The 24,380-nt window shown below is 36.5% G+C and overlaps 1 protein-coding gene across 3 annotated transcripts in view; it reads right to left on the bottom strand.

The window, feature by feature from the left end:
- The window catches only part of CDS1 (CDP-diacylglycerol synthase 1), a 72,999-nt gene that overhangs the window by 5,631 nt on the left and 42,988 nt on the right, over window positions 1-24,380 (bottom strand). For all 3 annotated transcript variants that reach the window (XM_047717865.1, XM_047717867.1, XM_047717866.1), the window contains 7 exons: window positions 11,985-12,043; window positions 10,317-10,399; window positions 8,936-9,023; window positions 6,254-6,322; window positions 5,370-5,522; window positions 3,650-3,769; window positions 1,515-1,618 (listed from right to left, as the gene is read on the bottom strand). In XM_047717865.1, coding sequence (XP_047573821.1) covers window positions 1,515-1,618; window positions 3,650-3,769; window positions 5,370-5,522; window positions 6,254-6,322; window positions 8,936-9,023; window positions 10,317-10,399; window positions 11,985-12,043 — 676 coding nt within the window. The remainder of the gene's footprint in view (window positions 1-1,514; window positions 1,619-3,649; window positions 3,770-5,369; window positions 5,523-6,253; window positions 6,323-8,935; window positions 9,024-10,316; window positions 10,400-11,984; window positions 12,044-24,380) is intronic.

Genomic DNA, 24,380 nt, shown 5'->3' with positions numbered 1-24,380 from the left:
GAAGGCCAAAGTCAATAAAGGAAGGAGAATGAGGAAATCCATTTGTTTGGAAAGCCATCAACACACATCTAAATAACCCACATGCCAAAGCAGATATCATACTGGAAACCAGGAAGTATTTATAACTGAGAATGAAAATGCAAACATAACATGTAAGGTGAGAGTAAAGCAGTACTTAAGAGGGAATTTATAGGCTTGGATGAACATTTCAGACAAAAGGCTGAAAATCAATAAACTAAGCTTTATCTCAAGAAGCTCAAAAAGCAACAGCAAATTGTGTCTTAGAAAGATGAAGGAATGAAAGATGCTAGGAGACATCAATGAAACACGAAGCTAACAAAGCCAGAATTTGATTCTTTGGAAAGATTAACGAAATAAACTCCTAACAAACTGCTCAAGAAAAATAAAAGTTAATACAAAATTCCAACATTGCCCTGGGTATATTTTTAAAACATGTGTTTAGGGATCTACAAATATGAATTTCTAAATACTCTCTGAAGGAAATGTCAGCTACTCTGCAGAGACTGTGGAAAATGAACTTAACGTTGCTTGCTGTGGTTTGTTTTCACACCACAAACTAGCATTTTAAGGCAGATCCCAAACCTTATGGATTTTTTTAAATTTTTATTTTTTGAAGATTTTATTTATTTATTTGACAGACAGAGATCACAAGTAGGCAGAGAGGCAGGCAGAGAGAGAGGGAAGCAGGCTCCCTGCTGAGCAGAGAGCCCGATGTGGGGCTCCAACCCAGGACCCCGAGATCATGACCTGAGACGAAGGCAGAAGCTTTAACCCACTGAGCCACCCAGGCGCCCCCAAACCTTATGGTTTAATAACAAGAATAAACCACCCTATACAAAAAAGCAACACCCCTCCATTCACCCCACTTCTCCATTACCCCCCCACCCCACTCCCCACCCCCCGTACAACCATAATCCCCTGGCCTGCTTTATTTTTCTCCATGGCACTTACCACCAGCTAACAAACTAGATTTGTTTTTTGTCCTTTTCTGCCCCTTCTCTCTCCAGCTCCCCAATAAGAACATAAGCTCTGAGGGCAGGGAGTTTGTTTTGTTCTTTGCTATATCCATGCCTGGAACATTCCCCAACACTTCACAGGCACTCAAGCAATAGCTGGTGGACTGGATGAATTATTACACCCTCCTCCTTTTACTTAGTATTCACTATCATTGTATACCACAGAAAATGAGAAATCTGATGAGTCAATTCAGTACCACCCACATTACCTAGATTTTACCTTGGTCCTATTAAATACCATGATATATACTATTACTTAAGTTATGCATATGTGTGTAAAATAATTATAATTTAATCATTTCTTCTTAATCATACTTCTCAGGGCTACAATGTGACGCAAACTCCAGGGGCCACCATTCCCTTTTTATATTATAAATTACCACTGACAGAAAAAGTAATTCGTTCAAACTAATGCCTATGGAAATGAGAATTCAAAGAAATCATCTTAATAAAACATTTTTAAAAATCTAAAAGTACCTTATAAAACTTGTGATGTACACATGCACAAAAGTTGCCATCAAATACTGACAATCAAATCTGTCCATTATCCCGCCATGTCCAGGAATGGTGTTTGCAAAATCCTTCAGAAACAAACAAACATATGAGCAAATTTTCAAAAAATCACCTGCTATAAAACTCCTACCTATAAATGTCTCTTGGCACTAGGGGCCTGAAGAAAAATACTACTGGATCTCCTCACTAAAGGCAGACTTACTAGAGCACGTCTCACAAGTTAAAACCACGTCTTTCACATATGTACCCACATTCAAATGATTAGCGAATTGACTAAAAGCAGTCAAGTAACACTAATTAAATATTAATTAAATCTAGTACTAACATTTTTAGTTGGTAAAGCTTTTTCTAAATCAAAAGCGCTACTGGCTATTATTAATCTGATACTGTTCTAGCTGACTTTTCTGTTTACCCAGAAATTATTTGAGGAGCTCTTTTTAGTGTTGTTGATAGATGTACAACTAGTTCTAACTCATGATAATTCTAATAGTTTTACTCCGAAATAAATATTTTGCTACGATAATGTATATTCTTCTTTAAGTATTGAGGTAAAAGGAAAATCAAAATAGATCATGTGGGGCACATTAGTCCATTAAATGCCCCAAGTGAAGGAAATGGTTAGTAAGTCTCTCAAGTGGACTCTCTAGACATACCCACTGTCTGGGTGCAAAGGACATGGAAATGACGGAATGCTCTTCTAGCGTACGCAGGCGACCTAAAAACATCTAGACGCAACAGCTATTATACCTTCATTTTGGACACTCAAAATAATCTATCATTCAAGAAGGAACCTCACATTAGAGACCACTAAAGAAAATACCATCCCAAATGTAACATTTCTTTGTTTCAAACAATTACTGAAAAATTCTTCGGTTACTTTTTTACAATGCATTTCCTTCCTTCTCCTCCCTACTCTCAGAAGCAACAAGAGAACCATAGTAACTCAATTCCACTCTGCCGTTTGCAGCCTCGACAGGACAGTCTTCATGGGCAGCTCTTGCTGGGGTTCACTGTGGGCACATGTTGTCCCCCCTAGTAGGTGGTGAGCAGCTTGAGAACAAAGACATTTATACACTTCTGCATGCTGCATTCCACCGAACATAGTGTCTTCTCCATTTTAAGCACTCACCGAGTGAGGTTTTTTTTTATTTCCCTGGCTTCTGCAGCCCTGTGTGATCCCCCAATTTCTGCAGTCTGATCGCTGCCTCTCTACCACAGTCACGGTGTTCTCACTCCCCTTCAAACAGGCTAAGCTCCTCCTCTCCTTTGCACTCACTGGAACTCTCTTCCTTCTATTTTTCTATAGGACTCCTCCTCTTCTCAGGCCCCTGTTCAAATGCCAATTCCTCCAGAAAGGCCTGCTCTGTTCACCCCACTTTCAGTAGCTATTCTCTGACTCCCAATGGCACAAGAGCTGAGATAATAGATACATGTGACTTTCTGAGAATCCAATTCAATGAAATATAGGGATAATTTTATGTATCATGAAAAGAGATCAGCAAACTGCCCCATAGTCCTAGTCTAGCCCATTGCCTATGTTGTAAATAAAGTTTTATTAAAACCCAGTCATGGCCATTCGTTGACATACTGGCCACAGGGCAGTATGCACATTGCATTACAATGGCAGAGTTCAGAGTTGGGTAGCTACAATGAGATTAATAAATGATTTCTTCCTTTACAGAAAGAGTTTACTGACCCCAGATCTAGTAGAATGGATGGTTATATCCAAAGGTTCTCCTGCTTGTCTCTTTAAGTGAGACTGTGGCACAACACATAAACTTCGGACGATTCATAGCTGGATTTTTGGAGGAGCACTTGAAGCACCAAGATTCTGCATTTGTCCCAACATTGACACATGCCAATTCTATAAATGTGGCTGACATAACACTTTAAAATGTATTAACATTGCCTGTCCCAAACTTAACAAGATAGAATATACTCAAATCAGCCAGGATGCATTTCTCTGAGGCTGAAACAAATAGAATGTAAAAGTTTTTGCCCAGCGGCTTAATGTGGGAGACTAAGAGAGAACCAAATTACAACTATATTATATTCTCTACTTATATTCTCTAATAATAACAAACATTCTAAACACACACCTTGATTTTGAATGCTCTTTTGAATCCACTGGCAAAGAAGCCTCCAAAAGGGCCAATCAAAGATGCAAATGTTGAAAGAGCAATGCTGTGTATCTGGAAAGGATACAAGCTCACTGTTTCCTAAAGAGAAAATAAAGGGGGAAGGGATTTAACTGCATTAAAATTGTATTTGAGCATGCCACCTCCACTAAGAACTATGATATAAATATTAAATCAAACCATTATACCACATTTTTGGTAACTTCATAAACTTTCAGGATCATGGGAGAAAAATGTGTTGTAAGCTCTCATTCCCATCCTCTACTTAGCCAGTACTCTCCATTCCCCTCTCTAAGCACCGGGCACACTAATATCTTGCAGTTGGCAGGATACTCTAGTTCGTATAGAAACTTCTACAATACTTGAGTTGTAGGTTTACCAAGAATCAGTTGAGTTAATTTCTGAATTTGTTTCTTACTAGAACTGTATAACTTTTGTATTTTATTTCACTTTAATTGTATATGACAAAATGAGGGAAAAGTTTGCCTTTTACTTTAAAAAAAAAGACGAGCAAATTGAGCATCAGCAAGACAGTCATAAAAGATTCAGGGAGGAAATAATAGAAATTGAGAATAATTCTCCACACAAATTATTTAGTAAATTCTTGGTTCTTGTTCAACTTTAAATAGACTGGGGAACTACAAACTGCAGACAGCGCATAGGTAGGCTCTAGAAAGATCATTCTGAACACCAGTCTTTGGACCCGTTCTCAAAGCAAAGGCCTTGTCCCATTCAAAGACTGGCAGTACCAAAAAGTTTTACAGCAGATAACAGATGGCTTGGACACTGAAAAAAAATCTTAGATTCCATGTATTGCATATTCGAGGAGAGAAATAATTTTTTGGTTAACTTCCTCCTCAAAAATTATGGACTTTAGTTAAAATATCTCAGATACACACAGGTACACAGCACACACATGCAGCTATTTGATTCCTTACTTTAACCAACCACCCACCAGTCTTGATGACATAGATCAGCAGGGTTCTAATGGACAGCATGTCAACATCCTCCAGTGAGAGGCCTCAAACATTACCTTCAAATGGCAACAGTATGCTTTTCAAAGGGAAACTGATTTTTTAGAAGCAGCAGCTTTCTGCACTATTAAAGGTCCCCTAAAAGTCAAGGAATCTTTGAGCTGTTGATTCCTTTTTAATTAAGCTTTAAATTGAGTCCACTCCTACCGGTTACAAGTGAAGCTCACTGTAACCCATTTGATTTGCAGAAATCTAAGGAATACTGAAAAATGTTCTCAAAACAAATACAAGGTAGGGGCGCCTAGGTGGCTCAGTGGGTTAAAGCCTCTGCCTTCGGCTCAGGTCATGATCCCAGGGTCCTGGGATCGAGCCCCACATCGGGCTCTCTGCTCGGCAGGGAACCTGCTTCCTCCTCTCTCTCTGCCTGCTTCTCTGCCTACTTGTGATCTCTGTCTGTCAAATAAATAAATAAAATCTTAAAAAAAACAAAAACAAATACAAGGTAAATTACCATCAATAATCATTCAAACCACAAGGTAAGTAAATTCCTAACAGACAGCTGGTTTGTGATAGTAATATTCATTTTATGTTCAAGAAAGGGAAATCACAAGGTGACAGAAGTTTAGTGCTACTTTTAAATGAACCTTCATCTTTGGGATACAGGATCCTATATTTATATTATATTTATTTATATATATTTATCTTACCCGTCTCAACACTGCCTTTAGAAAGGGAGGAAGTGAATAACTCTGAAGCTGGAAAAGTTCAGAGGGTTCACATTCTGTAACAAAGGAGTTAACATCACTTCGGTATTCCACTGGGCAGACAAAGTACTGGTATTTGGATAACATGTAGGCAGCCTGAATAACAAAGCAAGAGTCCATGAAACAGTGAATGAAAATAATAATAATTATATATATGCTTATATATATATTCTATTAAAAACTTAAACTTAACAGTTTTTGTATACTTATCTTTTATCCAGCCATTTTATTATAACCTTCGATTCTCACAAGACCTCTTTTAATAAAAACCTAAATTCTGTAACTGTACACTAATTTTTGAAACATTAACAATATCTGTTATGCATACCTAAAAGTAAATGTCAATTAGTTTTAACAAACTTTTCCTACAAGTTGGGCTCACAGCAGTACCCACTAAGTGAACTAGCCGGTATGCATTAAGGAGTCAGAGTTCTTCAATATCATTAATATTCTCTGCTTTACTCAAAGCCACTACTTGTCCCAGTAACTGGGTCCCCCAACCACCCACCACAGGCAGAACACCTGTTAGAAACTACCAAAACACAACAGCACAGCAATGGGTCTCAAGCCTAGCTGTTCATTAGAATCAGCTAGGGGAGTTAACTGACTTGGGATAGGGCTGGGACATAGACTTTATAAAAGATCCCCAGGTAATTCTGATATGAGGCCATGATCAGAGCTACTGGGGTACAAAATTGGTTCTGCTTAGTGGGTTTTAATAAATACATTATTAACATTTTGTGGTTCAGTTTTTTTAGGTTTAGAATAGATTAGTAAAACTTGCCATCATTTTCCAAAATGTAAATAAAAATCCCAGCAAAACTCACAATGAATCCAAACACGACTGTGGAAAAGAAACCGCCAATAAATCCTTCCCAAGTCTTTTTAGGCGACAACTAAAAAAGGTCAAATAAATTGAAAAGAGTTACTCCACTCACAAAACACACAAATACACAGGCAAACTCTCTTCAGTAAATTCCCACAATACCTTATACATCTCTCCTTACTTTTTTCTTATTGGAATGGCTCTGCAACCCTTTTTCCTTCACTCCATGATCCTGACTTATTTGTGCAAATTTCTCTAGTAATATCTAACATATTAGACCCTCAAATATTTGACATACTGTGAATATATGTCTGTTTCTGTATAACCTCAACTTATTTTTTTCTCTATCAAGAACTATAAACTCTAGATTAAAATCATCCCATGACTTTAAAGCTTATATAAACCCCCACAAGAGCATAGTTCTTGCAATAAGGATGAGATGTACTCATTCCAAGTACATGCGATCTGTATTGACCTACTACTGACAAAAAAACAGAATATCACAAAACATGGACAATGCAGCACATCAGATTTTTGTATATTCCCCAAAATGCCATGCATATGACAGACCTCTTTCTGAAATGGCAAAACACTCCAGATACAGTATTTGCTCCACAAGTATTCACATATCCTTCTCCCTTTGGTCACAATCTATGTCTGTCTCCATGAAGAAAGGAACATGTTGTGCTTCTAAGAATAGATACTGTTTCAGATTCCGGCTATTGTTTCTCAGTCAATGGGGCATTCAGGCAGAGAAATCTGGAGGAAAGTTTGGAAATCAGTGATGCAGGGGCAGGAGGAAAAGATTTGGGAGTGGACAGCACTAACTGCCTTATCCTATAAGATAAGGACTGATACACAGGGATCTGGTCATCAGAAGATCACTGATGACCTCTGTGATGACCCTTTCAGTGGACGGGTGAGGGCAGAAGCCAAATAAATATCAGACAGAAGTTTATGCAGACAGCAACAGGTGACAGGCTAAACTATATGATCTCTTCATAGACCTCTTGTCTTAACGATGTTCATGAAAGGCCAAAGCCAAAAACGTTGATCGAAACAGTTTCTTGATAAATCTGATAACAATTCTGCCACAGAGACAAGAGTGATACACACCATTTCCTAGGATAATTCAGTATTACTGTCATGAAGTAGGAGCTGGCTCAAATTGAAAAGTGACTGTTGATTATTTCAGAGATAACTTAATTGGGAACTTGGGAGGCTCAGGGTTGGGCATCTGGCTCTTCATTTTGGCTGGGGTCATAATCTCAGGGTCCTGGGACTGAGCCCTGTATCAGGCTCTGTGCTCAGCAGGGGAGTCTGCTTGGGGATTCTCTCTCCCCCTTCATTCTGCCTCTCCCCGCAACTTGTGTCTTCTCTCAAATAAATAAATCTTCAAAAAAAAAATAAAGATAACTTATCAAATTAATTGATCTATATCAAACTGATTTAGAGGTTAACTTGTTTAATTACATATGGGTATATTATACAACTAATCCAGCCCTAAATTCACTAGAAATCTAAGTTCAAAATCAGACAGTAACATTCTTCTACATCCATAACAACCTCTTTCAAGACTTCCAAAGTCAAAAACTTCTCATCTGATATAGAAGCCTTGAATATTTAATCACGTACTCTTATGCTGAAGCAGCTTTAGAAATGTTTAAATATATATATATTTAGCTTGCTTGCCTGTATCCCTACAGCTCAGCCCGATGTTGTATGCTAGACTCCTATGTGGGGAAGAATTTATGGAAGATTTTCTTGAAGGATAAGCAGTTCATGAGTTCATGCTTTCCTCTGGGAACACTTAAGCCTCTCTCGTATCGTTCTGATCAAACAGGTTTGGTACCTGCACAACTGTCTCAGTTCCTCCAAACTGCCTTCATGTAGTAACATCAAAAGAGCCAATTAACATATTTGTGGGAATATTATTAAAGATTCTGCCCGATATATGAATGGAGTGAATCCTATCTAAAGCCCCAACATGAAAAGTTTGTTTAAAAGTAATTAGTTCTATGATTTTTTCCATGAGGAATTGGTTTGTTTCTTCTCCAAAATGAGAACTGTGTAACAATTCATTTCCTTCTTTGCCTCCACTGACTGTAAGTAGAACCAAATCAAAGGCAAAACCACATGATCTGCTCATGTGTATTTTTCTTTCCCTTGTCTTAACATTTACTTATTACTTGCATTACCAGTATTTTATTGTAGGGCCTCAGGGTTTTTTTTTGAAATGAGTTTGGGTGTAAAAGCTTTACAGATGGACATGAGTATGTGAAGGAAGATAGTTAAGTGTACCCTTTCAAAAAAATTGCTAAAGGAGCAGAGTCTAGGAAAGACTTGTTTGTAGGGTTGCTACAATGGAATGGAAGAAGGAAGACTTGCACTGTAGCTAATGGAAAGAAACCAGCGGAAAGATGAAATGAGCCTTCACAAGATGAAGGATAATTGATAGAGACAGGTCCTTATTGAGCAGCCAAGAGACTATCTCACAAAGTATCCAGATGGAATCATTGGGAAATATGGCTCACTGCCCCTACACTGTGGCTGTTAAATACAGCTATGGGAAAATCAAAGCACCTCACAAATAAAAATGTACAACAGCACCAAATTGTTGGAAATTTTCTCCAGTGGCTCATCTTAAGGTTATGGTAATGGCTTGCTCAAGATGTTCCATTACCTTAATTAATGGAGTCCTCCCAAAAAAAAATCCAAAAAGGTAAGCAGTTATGTCATTGCAAATAACACTTGATATTGGAACAAGGAACCTTAAAGAAAATCAGAAAAAAAGTCCATATGATTAAGTGTCAAACATTTATACAGGTCATGACTCATAAAGAACCAACGCAATAACCCTTTGGATTATACAGCAGCCTCATCCAGAACATTTGCCAAAACATTAGTAGAAATGATATATATCAAGTAAATTTGCCCAGATCAGCTTAATGCAATTCAGCAGAGAAAAATCTATAAATAAACCAACATATCAGGAGAATATTGCTAAGGAAAATATTAAATAATCAATTTAATTTTAATATTAAGCAATCCATTTCTATAGCTATGGACTTTCAAATTTCAGTTTTATGAGAAACAAGTTATAACAGCACAAAGAATTAAAATAAGCAGTCTTTCAAAATGGAAAGGAGTCATTTGTTTAGACACAATATAATCTCATAAATTTATAACAAGCACTTAATACAAATTCTTTCTCGGGAAGAACTATCAATTTTAATTCTACCTTAGCCTATAGTTATATTAAACCCTGCTAATTTTATAAAACCTACTAATTTCAGTAGCTGCCCCCTATCAATTAAAAGTTTGTATATGGAAGACAATCTCAAAATGATTCTGATCATTTTACACACACACACACACACCCCTTGGTATTAAAAAAAAAAACAAGAACAAAACACAAAGCTGTGAAGGATTTTATCTTGACAAAGACCTATTGACTATAACAGATTTTAACTAATGGGTTTAAAAAGAATGTGGGGATAACATGGTCAGATTTCTTAAATCATTTTTCTCCACTCTGTTTTTAACTAATAATTTTTATAATTTTAAACTAATAAAAAAATGCTTTCTGAATATTCAAGTCACTGCTAGACAGCAAGTAATTCCATCTGAAATCTGGACACTCCTGTATAAAGGCAGAGTAGAACCCACTCAACTTTCATTAAGCACAGTGTTTGCTCACAAGCCAACTTTCATGTTCTTTTGCACTCCACAAAAATAATATACTCTTTTTAAAATCTGTGTATGCTTTGTAAAAAGACACATAAGATGTAGTAACACCTAAAAATGTAATTAATTTTTGGAGCTTTTATGAGGACTTCCTGCATTTTATTTGGAAGCCGAAAAAGAAGGGTTTTCAAGTTGTTAATGAAGTGTTTGTCTTCAGTTGTCAAAGAGTAAAGCAAAACTCAGTAAGATATTTTAGTGATAGAGCAACAACAAAGAGTACGTACATTTTAATAGAAATCTATAAGACACTGCCCGACTGAAAGAGCTTTAAAAAGGCTAGGACATAAATACAAAGCAGCATAATGCTGTCCCCTTACCATATCATGCCTTCAAACAGATTTTGGATGACAAGATGTGACTGAGTAACTGTTATCAGTAGAGTGACATGAGTCCATGCGAACTGTTAATAGCCCAACAACACAACAATTAGTGAGCACAGCTGATCAGTGCAGCCCTGGAAGCAAGAGCAATTTTGAAACACAAATTTCTAGCATGACTTTTGGTCAAAGTTTGTAAGATAGGGACATACAAAATAAACGCTGTTAGTAAATTATAGTCATCTGAGGGTCTACTAGTCTAGTAAATTATAGTCATTTAAAACCATGAAGACATTTAACAAAGTAATCTTAATTTAAACAAAAATGGAATGCTAACAATACTGGGAAACATTACTGAATTTAAAAACATATACAAAATATACAATAATCCTGAATCATTAGATTAAAATGATAATTAGAAATGTCTGCTGTTCTTACAGCATCTAGAGAGGACCATTTTGCTCTGGCTGCATTCTGCATTAAAAATGCTAAAAGCTATTCTTTTTTCACAGTTCATTATGGTAACTTTTCCCATAGAGAGTTATTTCTGCCTTCAGATAACTGAAACCAACAGGGACCAGTTACCCTTAAACACCAGCATTCCATACTTGAAAGTTGGTCTTTCCAACAGTACCATTCAAGGACAGTATTCAATTTCAAAATTTCAAACCTGTGTGTTTCATCAAGTCCATCTAGCCCGAGAGATGCCATTTTAGTAATTTTTTTAGCATCACTTGTATGAGTAGAATGTGAATGGGGAAAAAAATACCTTAACGTTTCTATATCTGTCTCATAATTTTGACTGGAATTTATAAAATGTTCAAAATTTTTAAGATTTGGATTTATTCATAATAAATCTCATTTTGGCAAATAATAAATGAGATTTTATAATATATTTGTTCTATTTTTATCTGCATAGAAGATCTAATTCTCTTTCATTTTGGTCACTTCAAAATGCATAAATGATTTTTTTCCAATAAAATTTATGTTTTCATAGAGATTCTATTATTTCTAACTCGTCTTGATGGTTTCTAGATTTTCATGGATAATTTGACTCTCCTCAAGATTCCCCCAAATTAGAAATTTAAGAAGTATTACAGTTTCCCAGTGATGATGCTCAGCAGGGTATCTCAATGTGGAAAAGCAAAGCATAAAGAATAGGAAATATATCCAAATCCAAAACAAGCCTTATTAATACATGAATTCACAGATCTAAATACTATATTTTCCATTTTACATTCTTATAATTAGCTACTTTTTAAGAAAATAAGAAAAATTCATCATACACAGTGATAAATTTCATAAAATACTAAGCACAATTCAATGATAAACTACATAAAACACCTTAGGGCAAAAAGAATTATGCAATTAATTGTGTGACTAACCACAGCTACCAGGAAAATATATGTTCTGTTCTCCTTATGCTCAGCTAAGGACAAATAAAGATAGTTATTGTCCATAGAAAAATAGCATAGATACTTTGAAACCAGTTAAAATTTTTAAATCTTCAAGAATTGTACAACTTAAACCTTTTGTATGTAACAGTCATCCAAAGTTGAAATACCCCTCAAATTTAGGCAAAACATCAACTAGCAGATTAGATCTTCTCACTATAGAAAAAAAAAGGCAAGCACATTTTTATTACATGTAGTTATGGTTAATACAGACCATATAAAACTGCAGACGATAATGTTTCTTCACCAAACTCAGCACAAACATGCAGAAACCTGTTTAAGAACAAAAAACATGTGCTTGTTGTGCAATGTTATAAAATATAAGATTCATGAGCTCAAATAAACGAATTTTCTCTACCACTTCGAGGCATACTTTAGCATTTACTCAAAGGCCACCTCTCCTACTCATAAAAAGCATTTTAAATTAAAGTTTTTTGAGTGAAATAATCTTGTGTTCTCCAAAATACCTAATATAGTCTGTGTAATAAATTAAAAAAGCATCCCCTGCATTAATTATGTGAATTAGTCCCTTGCAAATATATGGACACAGAAAAACAGATCCTGAATTTCAGTTGAATGAAAGTTACTTGATAAGAGAGAGAAAAAAGTTACCTACAAGGGAAAATCTCTAAGACTATGAGCTGATTTTTCAGCAGGAACTTTGCAAGCCAGAATGGAGTGGCATGCCATATTCGAAGTCCTGAAAGGAAAAAAACCTACAACTAAGAATACTCTATCTGGCAAGGTAATCATTTAAATTTGAAGGAATGGTAAAGAGTTTCCCAGACAAATAAAAGATAAATGAGTCTTAGAAGAAGAGTTAAAGGCACTTCTTTTTTTTTTAAGATTTTTTTTTTTTTTTTAATTTATTTGAGAGAGAGAGAGAGAGCATGAGAGGAGAGAGGTCAGCTGGAGAAGCAGACTCCCGGCCAAGCAGGGAGCCCAATGCGGGACTCGATCCTGGGACTCCAGGATCATGACCTGAGCCGAAGGCAGTGGCTTAACCAACTGAGCCACCCAGGCACCCCAAAGGGACTTCTTTAAGTAGAAAAGAAATGGATATAAGAAGATGTAAGAAAATTGTGAATAAAAGACATGGGGCACTGGGTGGCTCAGTCAGTTAAGCCTTGGGCTCTTGATTTTGGCTCAGGTCATGATCTCAGGGTTGTGAGATCAAGTCCACACCAGGCTCCACACTGAGTGTGGAGCCTAAGATTCTCTTTCTCCTTCTCCCATTGTCTCTCCCCCTGCTCACATCCTCTCTAATAAATAAATATATCTTTAAAAAAGAAAAAAAAAAAAGAATGTAGGGGTGCCTGGGTGGCTCAGTTGGTTAAGTGTCTGCCTTCTGTTCAGGTCATGATCTCAGAGTCCTGGGATCAAGGCATGTATGTGTTGGGCTCCCTGCTCAGTGGTGGGGGGGGTGGCGTGTAGTGTCTGCTTTTCCCTCTGCCCCTCCCCCTCCATTTGTGCTCTCTCATGCACACACACTCTCTCTCTCAATTAAATAAAACCTTTTTAAAAAAGTAAAATATGATCACATATACATAAAACATGGAGGCGGGAATAAAAAAAGGGGAGGAGGAAAAAGAAAAGGTATTTTTTTTCTTTTTCTTTCTTTTTTTTAATAAGAATGTATTAGATCTTAAATGACCATTTAATTAACATAGACTGCTATTTACTTAGGATGTTATATATAAATCTCATAGTAACCACAAACCTAAAACCTATAATAGATAAACAAAAAATAAAAAGAGAGAACACCAAACATAAGACCATAGAAACTCATCAATCACACACACACACACACACACACACACAAAGAGTAAGAGAGGAAGGAACAGAGAAGAACTACAAAAACAACCAGGAAACAAATAACAAAATAGCAATATCTATCAATAATTATTTTAGATGTAAATGGCCTAAATGCTCCAATCGAAAGACATACAATGGCAAAATGGATAAAGAAACAAGACCCATCTATGTGCTGTTTACAGGAGACTCACCTCAGATCTAAGACACTGGCTGAAAGCAAAGTGATGACAGTGCATTAACCATGGAAATGGAAGTGGGGGTGGAGGGGAGCAGGGTAGCAATACTTATATCAGTCAAAGCAGACTTTAAAATAAAGACTAATGAGAGACAAAGAAGGGCTTTACATAATGATAAAAGGGTCAATCTAACAAGAAGATATAATAATTGTAAACAACTATACATCCAACACTGGAGCACCTAAATGCAGAAAGCAAATATTAATGGGCATAAAGAGAGAAACTGATGGTAAAACAATAATATTAGAGGACTTTAACATACCACTTACATCAATGGATAGATCATCCAGGCAGAAAAATCAACAAGAGATTCAGTGTTTTTAAATGACATATGGGACCAGATGGATACAACGGATACATATAGAACATTCCATCTAAAAACAGCAGAAGAGAGGTACCTGACAGGCTCAGTTGGTAGAGCATGTGACTCTTGATTACAGGGTTGTAAATTCAAGCTCCCACATTAGGTGTAAAGATTATAAACAAAGAAAATTTTAAAAATAAATAAATAATTAAAAAAATAAAAACAACAGAATACACATTTAAGCGCACATGGAACACTCTCCAGAAGAGATCACATATTAGACCATGAAACAAGCCTCAATAAATTTAAGAAGATTAATATCATACCATGTTATCTTTTCCAATCACAATTGTATGAAACTAGAAGTGAATCATGAGGAAAAAAAGGAAACAATACAAAAACATGGAGGCCAAACAGTATGATTCTAACAACTAAGGACCAAAAGAAATTAAAGAACAAATAAAAAAAAAAAAACACATTGAGACAAATGAAAATGAAAACATAATCTAAAATCCTCTGGAACACAGTAAAAGCAGTTTAAGAAGAAAATATAGCGATATAGGCCTCCCTAAAGAAAGAAGAGCTCAAATAAACAACCTAACCTTACACCTCAGGGAACTAGAAAAAGAACAGCAAAGCCCAAGGTCAGTAGAAAAAAAAGGAAAAAATAAAGATCAGAGCAGAAATAAATGACATAGAAACAAAAAAACACAGTAGAAAAAAAAAATCAACAAAACCAAGAGCTGGTTCTTTGAAAAGATAAACAAAATTGATAAACCTTAGCCAAGACTACTATCTTTTTCAAGGAAAGAGAAAAAACCCAAGTAAAATCAGAAATAAGACAGTCGTAATAACTAAAACCACAGAAATACAAAGGCTCATAAGAGACTATGATGAAAAATTATAAGCCAACAAACTGAGCAATCTAGAAGAAATGGATAAATTTCTAAAAACATACAATCTTCTAAAACTAAATCAGGAAGAAATAGGAAATCTGAAGAAACTGATTAAAAGTAAAGAAACTGAATCACTAATCAAAACCACCAAAAAACTAAAGCCCTGGACTAGACAGATTCACAGGTCAATTCTACCAAACATTCGTAGATAATTAATACTTACTCTCCTCAAACAATTCCAGAAAAATAGAAGGAAAACTTCCAAATATATTCTACAAAGCCAGCATTACGCTGATACTAAAACCAAAGATAGCACAAAAAAAAACAGAAACTACAGGTCAATATTCCTGAACATAGATGCAAAAATCCTCATCAAAATTTGGCAAATCAAATACAACAATACCCTAAAAAGATTATTCACCAGGATCAAGGGGGATTTATTCTGGAAATGCATGATTCAATATCCACAAATCAACCAATGTGATATACCACCACCAACAAAATGAAGTATAAAAATCATGATCATCTCAATAGTTGCAAAGCATTTGACAAAATCCAATATCCATTAATGATTTAAAAAAAATGTCTCAACAAAATGAGGTTAGAGTATGTATATATACACATACATTCTCATACACACCACGAAACCCATAGCTAATAGCATATTCAATGATGAAAAACTGAGAACTTAGGATTATGAATAAGACAGAATACCCACTCTCCTCACTTTTACTCAACACAGTACTGGAAGTCCAAGCCATAGCAATCAGACAAGAAAAAGAAATAAAAGGCATCCATATTGGTAAAAGTTAAACTGATGAGGACATGATATACAGAAAATCCTAAAAACTCCACCAAAAAACTACTAGATGTAATAAATGAATTCAATAACGTTAAAGCATGCAAAATTAATACCTAGAAATCAGTAGTGTTTCTACATACTAATAATGAGGTAGCACAAAGAAAAATTAAGAAACCAACATCATTTATAATTGTACCAGAAAGAATAACACTTAACCAAATACTTAACCAAAAAGGTGAAAGACCTGGACTCTGAAAACTATAAAACATTAATGAAAATAAATTGAAGGGGCACCTGGGTGGCTCAGTGGGTTAGAGCCTCTGCCTTCGGCTCAGGTCATGATCCCAGCGTCCTGGGATCGAGCCCTGTATTGGGCTCTCCGCTTAGCGGGGAACATGCTTCCTCCTCTCCCTCCTGCCTGCCTCTCTGACTACTTGTGATCTCTGTCTATCAAATTAAAAAAAAAAAAAAATTCTCTCTCCCTTTCTCTCTGCCCCCTGCCTGTTCTTTCTTTCTAAAAAAAAAAAAAAAAAAAAAAGAAAGAAAATAAATTGAAGATGACATAAGCAAATGGAAAGAAGTTCCATGTTCATGGATCATAATAATATTGTTAAAATGTCCATATTACCCAAAACAATCTACAGATTCAATGCAATACATATCAAAATACACACAGCATTTTTCATAGAATTAGAACAAATAATTTGTATGGAACCTCAAAATATCCCAAATACCCAAAGCAATCTTGAGAGGGTTAAAAAAAAAAAAAGAAAAAAGAAAAAAAAAAAAAAAAGCTAAAGCTATCACACTCCTGGGTTTCAAGATATACTACAAAACTGTAGTAATCAAAACAGTATGGTGCATGGGGTGCCTGGGTGGCTCAGTGGGTTAAAGCCTCTGCCTTCAGCTCAGGTGATGATCTCAGGGTCCTGGGATCGAGCCCCGCATTGGGCCCTCTGCTCAGTGGGAAGCCTGCTTCCTCCTCTCTGTCTGCCTCTCTGTCTACTTGTGATTTCTGTCAAATAAATAAAATCTTTAAAAAAAAAAAAACCAGTATGGTGCAGACACAAAAACAAGACAAATAGATCAATGGAACAGAATAGAGACCCCATAAATAAACCCATGATTATACAGCCAATTAATGTATGATAAAGTAGGCAAGACTATAAAATGGGGAAGAAGATAGTCATGTTAATAAATGGTACTGGAAAAATGGGATAGCTACATGCAAAAGAAACTGGACCACTTCTTAACACCATACCATACACAAGAATCAACTCAAAATGGATTTAAGACCTAAATGTGAGACCTGAAACCATAAAAATCCTAGAAGAGAGTTCAAGCAGTAATTTCTCTGACATCAACCACATCAACATTTTTCTAGATGTGTCTCCTAAGGCAAGGGAAACAAAAGCAAAAATAAACTATTGGAACCACCTCAAAATTAAAAGCTTTTGTAGAGCAAAGAAAACCATTAACAAAACAAAAGGCAATCTACTAGATGGGAAAAGATATTTGCAAATGATATATCCAATAAAGTATGAATATCCAAAATACATAAAGAACTTCTATAATTTAACACCAAAAAAACACAGTCTACTTTTAAAATGGGCAGAGGACCTGAATACACATTTTTCCAATAAAGACATACAGATGGTAAACATGAAAAGATGCTCAACATCACTAATCATTAGGGAAATGGAGGAAACAGTTGACAAAACCAAGAAACAACCAAAAGAATGGGAGAAGATATTTGCAAATGACATACCACATAAAGGGCTAGTATCCAAAAGCTATAAAGAACTTACCAAACGCAACACCCAAAGAACAAATGATCAAATCAAGAAATGAGCAGAAGACATAAACAGACATTTCTGCAAAGACATCCAAATGGCCAACAGACACATGAAAAAGTGCTCCACATCACTTGGCATCAGGGAAATACAACTCAAAACCACAATGAGATACCACCTCATACCAGTCAGAATGGCTAAAATTAACAAGTCAGGAAATGACAGATGTTGGCGAAGATTCGGAGAAAGAGGAACCTTCCTACACTGTTGGTAGGAATGCAAGCTGGTGTAGCCACTCTGGAAAACAGTGTGGAGGTTCCTCAGAAAGTTGAAAATAGAGCTACCCTATGACCCAGCAATTGCACTACTGGGTTTTACCCCAAAGGTCAAATGTAGTGAGCCGAATGAGCACATGCACCCCAATATTTATAGCAGCAATGTCCACAATAGCCAAACTACAGAAAAAGCCCAGATGTCCACCAACAGATGAATGGACAAAGAAGATGTGGTATATATACACAATAGAATGTTACTTGGCCATAAAAAACATGAAATTGTGCCATTTGCAACAACTTGGACAGAACTAGGGAGTATTGTGTGAAGCGAAATAAGTCTATCAGGGAAAGACAATTATCATACGATCTCACTGGTATGTGGAATTTAAGAAATAAAACAGGATCATAGGGGAAGAGAGGAAAAAAAATAAAACAAGACAAAATCAGAGAAGGAGGCAAACCATAAGAGACTCTTAATCATAGGAAACAAACTGAGGGTTGCTGGATGGGAGGGGAGTGGGGGGAGGGGGTAACTGGGTGCTGGCCAAAATTAAATAGCCAAAATTAAAAAGACAAGAAATAACAAGTGTTGGCAAGGATGTAGAAAAAAAGGAACCCTCATATACTGTTAATGGGAATATAAATTGTTACAACCACTGTGGAAAACAGTATGGAGGTTCCTCAAAAAATTAAAAAAATAGACACACCACATGAATCAGTAATTCCACTACTGAGCATTTATCCAAACAAAGACACTAATTTGAAAAGATACATGCATCCTATGTTTATTGAGCATTATTTACAATAGTCAAGATATGGAAGCAACCTGAGTGTCCATCAAGAGACAATCAGATTAGGAAGATACACTAATATTAGGAATATTACTCAGCCACAAAAAGGATGAGATCTTGTCATTTACAACAACATGGAAAGACATAGAGTATTATGCTAAGTGAAATAAGTTAGACTGAGGAAGACAAATACCACATGATTCACGCTTATGTGGAATCTAAAAACAACAAAACAGTAAGTAAACAAAAAGAAACAGAGCCAGACCTATAAATACAGGATAAACTGAGTGTTGACAGAAGGGAAGTGGTAGGAGAATGGGTAAAATGGGTGTAGGGGAGTGGGAGATACAGGCGCTCAGTTATGGAATAAGTAAGCCATGGGAATAAAAGGCAGAGCATAAGAAATACAGTCAACGATATAGTGTAATAGAAATGTATGGGGACAGATGGTAGCTACACTTGTGCTGAACATAGCATAATGTATAAACTTTTCAAATCACTATGTTGTACACCTAAAACTAATATAATATTGTGTGTCAACTATACTAAAAAAGCACAAAGTATCATTATGAAAAACTTATTTGCTATATCAATCCATCAAGTGTATGTACAGAATGTTTCAATCTCTACATAATATAAAAAGTAATAATACTTATAGGGCAGCTAACATCTTACGGAACACTTACTATGTTCCAGGCTCTCGTCCAAGCTTTTTACAAATATCAACTTGTTTAATGCTTCCAATATCCCTATGATGTATATTATTATCTTCATTTAACAGATGAAGAAAAATACACAAAGGACTTTATTGCTTAACTGAAAAATAAGGCTAGGAAACAGTTAAATCCTCAGATCTTATTGACTTTCAAGAGTCATGTGGTTCCATAAACCATTATCAGTAAGATTCAGGTTAAGAATGACTTGAACTTGGGGCACCTGGGTGGCTCAGTCATTAAGCAGCTGCCTTCAGCTCAGGTCATGATCCCGGGGTCCTGGGATGGAGCCCCACAGTGGGCTTCCTGCTCAGCAGGAAGCCTGCTTCTCCCTCTCCCATCCCCACCCCCCACTTATGTTCCCTCTCTCGCTGACTCTCTCTCTCTCTGTCAAATATATAAATAAAATCTTTTTTTTTTAATATTATTTATCCATTTGAAAGAGAGAGCACAAACAGAGGAGAGGCAGAGGGAGAGGGAAAAGCAGACTCCTAGCTGAGCTGGGAGCCCAACATGGGGCTCGACCCCAGGACCTGGAGATCGTGACCTGAGCCAAAGGCAGACGCTTAACCATCTGAGCCACCCAAGTGCCCCTATAAATAAAATCTTAAAAAAAATAGAATGACTTGAAATTTCTCAGAACCATATTATAATAATTATAGTAAAATATAACACTCTAAATAATGTAAAGATTTACAAACAGCAAATGTTTATGTATTGTGTTTATATACCACAAATTTATTACAATGACATTTTACTAAATAAAAATTCTGCCTAATTGAAATTTAATAATCATATACAAAAATAATGGGAGGCAATGGGAAGCACTTTTTGCTCCATATATCAGTAAACTTCTAAAGAGAAAAATTCTGGGGCACCTGGGTGGCTCAACTGGTTAAGCAACTACTTTTGGCTCAGGTCATCATCCTGGAGTCCTGGGATCGAGTCCCACATTGGGCTCCCCACTCAGTGGGGAGTCTGCTTCTCCCTCTGAGTCTCTCCCCTCTCATGCTCTCTCTCACTCTCTCTCTCAAATAAATAAAATCTTAAAAAATAAAGAGAAATATTCTTTTACAGAGGTAGATACTGCAAATGCATAAACTAAGCTTAATTTCAGATAGTGAAATTCTCCAACAGAGAATTCTCCAAACAGAAAATGAACTGTCAGATAATCTATCCCATATGAAATAAGTACTAGATTTCATATATATAGGTAATATTTACCAAGGCAATTCTACCACCAGGGTAAGCAAGGTTGCTACTACTCTGACCAGAGCAAAGAATCAACCAGCAACTTCCTTGAGCAACTTTTTGAAGGCTATTTTGAAATGACAGTGAAAAGGACAATGACAAAAGAAGAGAATACATACTGGCTCCCAGGTCCTATCTCACCTCCTATTTGTCACCTACAGAGTAATCTGACTGATCTGTAAAAGAAATATGGGCACATTTTCAAGTGGAAGCACAACTGAAACCTGTATGTCACTTTCTTGAGACAAAGAACCTGGGAGGGGGTAGAGAATAAAACATGAAATTCATGGCTTTGAAATCACCAGCAGCATAAAAAAAATCTTTAAAAAATCATTGCTTTTAAGTTTTTATTCTAGAGCAGGTAGACTTATTTTGTGGCTCAAAGGACAATGTAAATTCTGTTTTAAGCCACTGGTTCATAGTTAGAGGTGAATGAATGTAAACTGGACTTAGTGCAGAGGCTGATGTGGTGAGGGTTAAGCAGAGACAAGACAGATGCCTCTGGAACTCCACTTCTACCCAAACGGACTCACAGACTGTCCCAACACAATCTTGGGAACTTCCCAACATTAGCTGTGATTATCTCCTCACAAATACTGCTTTCACATGTATGGTTTCCTCATTTTTGAAATCATATAATACCATTCACCCATAAGCATTCCTTCAAACAAAATGACCACAGAATTATTTGCTTTTTCCTAATGGTGATTTTATCCAAGACAGTCTTGGCTACTCACTTTTACCTGATCTAATTACACTGTTAAATCACCAGTAACATGCAGCTTTTGGGGTGCTTTCATAAAGGATAGAATTTTCTGACTCCTAGATACATTAAGATAATACAATTTTCTGAATTTGGGAAGGGTATAAAGTGTTTTCCAAGAATATCTAAGAAATATTATTTTTATAGAAAAACCATCTGAAAAACATAAATTTATTTTTCATTCACAACCCTATAGCTATGTGTGTACTTTATGTTTAAATGTGTAAAAATATATTATACTATTTCAACAAATCTATGGAAAGAATAACTTTGTCCATTTGGATCCATAGTTTACTTTTTTCCTAATTAATAAAGAATCTCTGTATGGTTACATTTCCAATTAAAAATGGGATTTCTCGGGGCACCTGGGTGGCTCAGTGGGTTAAAACCTCTGCCTTCAGTTCAGGTCATGATCCCAGGGTCCTGGGATCGAGCCCCACATCGGGCTCTCTGCTCCACGGGGAGCCTGTTTCCTCCCCTCTCTCTCTCTCTGCCTGCCTCTCTGCCTACTTGTGATCTCTCTCTGTCAAATAAATAAAATCTTTTAAAAAAAATGGGATTTCTCAAGTATTATAAATGAAGTACTCACTTAAATGTTTCCCAACATACAGTTTTTAATATGTAACTAGGTGTAGTTCCTATTGCTGATCTCCATTTATGTACCCGGCCCTGCACCTGGTGCTGTCACACAAAGATGTGTACATCCTGTAGTCTGGTATATCAAAGAGTCCCCAGGGAGCTCTGAAGATCCAGTCACCCAACAGACTAAAGAGAGGCAGATTCAAAAAGAACGAAAATGAATGAGATTTCTAAAGGAGTCAGGAGAAGTAAAGGAGAAAGAAGACATTCAAAAGTCCAAAAGATGGGACAAAGGGCATTTCAGAAAAGTGGACAATCAAACAATATTTATTGTGTAAAGATACACAAGATACAAAAAATGAGTATGACAGGCATTTCCATTCAAGGAGCTCAAAATCAAGCTGAAGAGACAGAAAGCATAAATTAATGACGTTGTTTTAAAAATTTTCTATTGGTGATTAATTCAATAAACACATGCAGTCCTTATAAGGTTCAAGAAACAGACATTAAGGGGCACCTGAGTGGCTCAGTTGATTAAGCATCTGCCTTGGGTCATGATCCCAGGGTCCTGGGATGGAGCCCTGCATTGGACTCCCTTGCTTCTCCCTCTCCCTCTGCTGCTCCCCTTGCTTGTGCTCTCTCTCTCTCAAATAAATAAATACAATCTTAGAAAGAAAGAAAGAAACAAACAAACAAACAGACAGACATTAAGAGGCACCCAGGATTAAAAACTGGAGCTTAATGACTCTTCATCAATCTTTCATGTGGTTATATTTTTCAAAACATTTCAAATGTCAGGTTAAGTAAATTCAGACACACACTGCACTATGTGGCCCCTATTGTGACACTAGACTATGATGGAGTTGTTTTAAAAAAGTTTTATGTGCATCTGGGTTGTGGAAATTGTCACACAAACCAACCATTATATTAGCTAAGATAAAGTTTTCTACTAATCTATGTGCTGAGTTTTTGTTTAAGATTTTATTTATTTATTTGAGAGAGCATGAGCGAGAGAACACAAGCAGTGGGGAGCAGCAGAGAAAGAGGGAGAAACCTGCTGGACAGGGAGCCTGACATGGGGTTCGATTCCAGGACTCTGGGATCATGACCTAAGCTGAAAGCAGATGCTTAACTGACTGAGCCACCCAGGCACCCCTACATGATGAGTTTAAAGTATAGAACAATGCTGGCACACTGCACAGATTCTAATAGTTTTTACTCCAAAACTGTAAGTGGTTCTGGAGGTAAAGTCCTCTGTGAACAGTTATTTGTGACATCTTTCTAAAGATTTCACCAATATCCTTTGAGATAATATCCAGGATGTTTGGGGGAGAAATTCTTAATTATGCACTAACTTTAGTTAAATTTAATTTTATATATTCACTGATCTTCTCAAATTCGAAGTATTCAAGTCATACCTTCTTCTTAAGAGTTTTGTTTTTTAATATTTTTAAAAGATTTTATTTATTTATTTGTCAGAGAGAGAGAGAGAGAGAGAGCGAGCACAAGCAGGGGGAGTGGCAGGCAGAGGGGGAGGGAGAAACAGGTTCCCCACTGAGTAAGGAGCACAATTCGGGACTTGATCCCAGGACCCTGAGATCATGGCCTGAGCCAAAGCCCAACACTTAACTGACTAAGCCATCCAGGTATCCCACCTTAAGGGTCTTTAAAAAAAATCAAAATAGCCATGCATACATACAAGCAAAAAACTACTAAAAATAACATGTATATCACTGGTCAGCTAAAGAGATGTTAAAGTGATGATATTAAGAGTCAAACATCTTAAGCTTATTCACTCAATACTCCTCATTTGTAATCACATGGCTGCTCTATTTCCTAAGGAGTCTCAAATCCAAAACACAAGGATCTTTTAAAAATATACCTAGACTCTAGAGAAAATGTTGCCTTATTACTTTCAGTCTCACTGATTATCTCTTTGGTATCAGGCAAATTCATTTTACAACAAAATTATCCAAATGTCAGAATGACTTTCTGGGTCCTATCTCAGTGAATTGGTCTGTAATTCTCCTTTTTTATGGGGTCTTTGTCTGGTTTTGGGATCAAGGTAATGCTGGCCTCATAAAACAAGCTTGGAATGGGGTGCCTGGGTGGCTCAGTGGGTTAAAGCCTCTGCCTTCAGCTCAGGTCATGATCCCAGCATCCTGGGATTGAGCCCCGTGTTGGGCTCTCTGCTCAGCAGGGAGCCTGCCTCCTCCTCTCTTTCTGCCTGCCTCTCTGTCTACTTGTGATCTGTCAAATAAATAAATAAAATCTTAAAAAAAAAAAAAAAAACGAGCTTGGAAGTTTTCCTTCCATTTCTATTTTTTGGAACAGTTTCAGAATAGGTATTAAGTCTTCATTATATGTTTGGCAGAATTCCCCTGGGAAGCCA

The sequence above is a fragment of the Lutra lutra genome, chromosome 2 (genome assembly GCF_902655055.1).
Source record: "Lutra lutra chromosome 2, mLutLut1.2, whole genome shotgun sequence".
NCBI lineage: Eukaryota > Metazoa > Chordata > Mammalia > Carnivora > Mustelidae > Lutra > Lutra lutra.
This window is presented reverse-complemented; position numbering and strand designations above follow the sequence as displayed.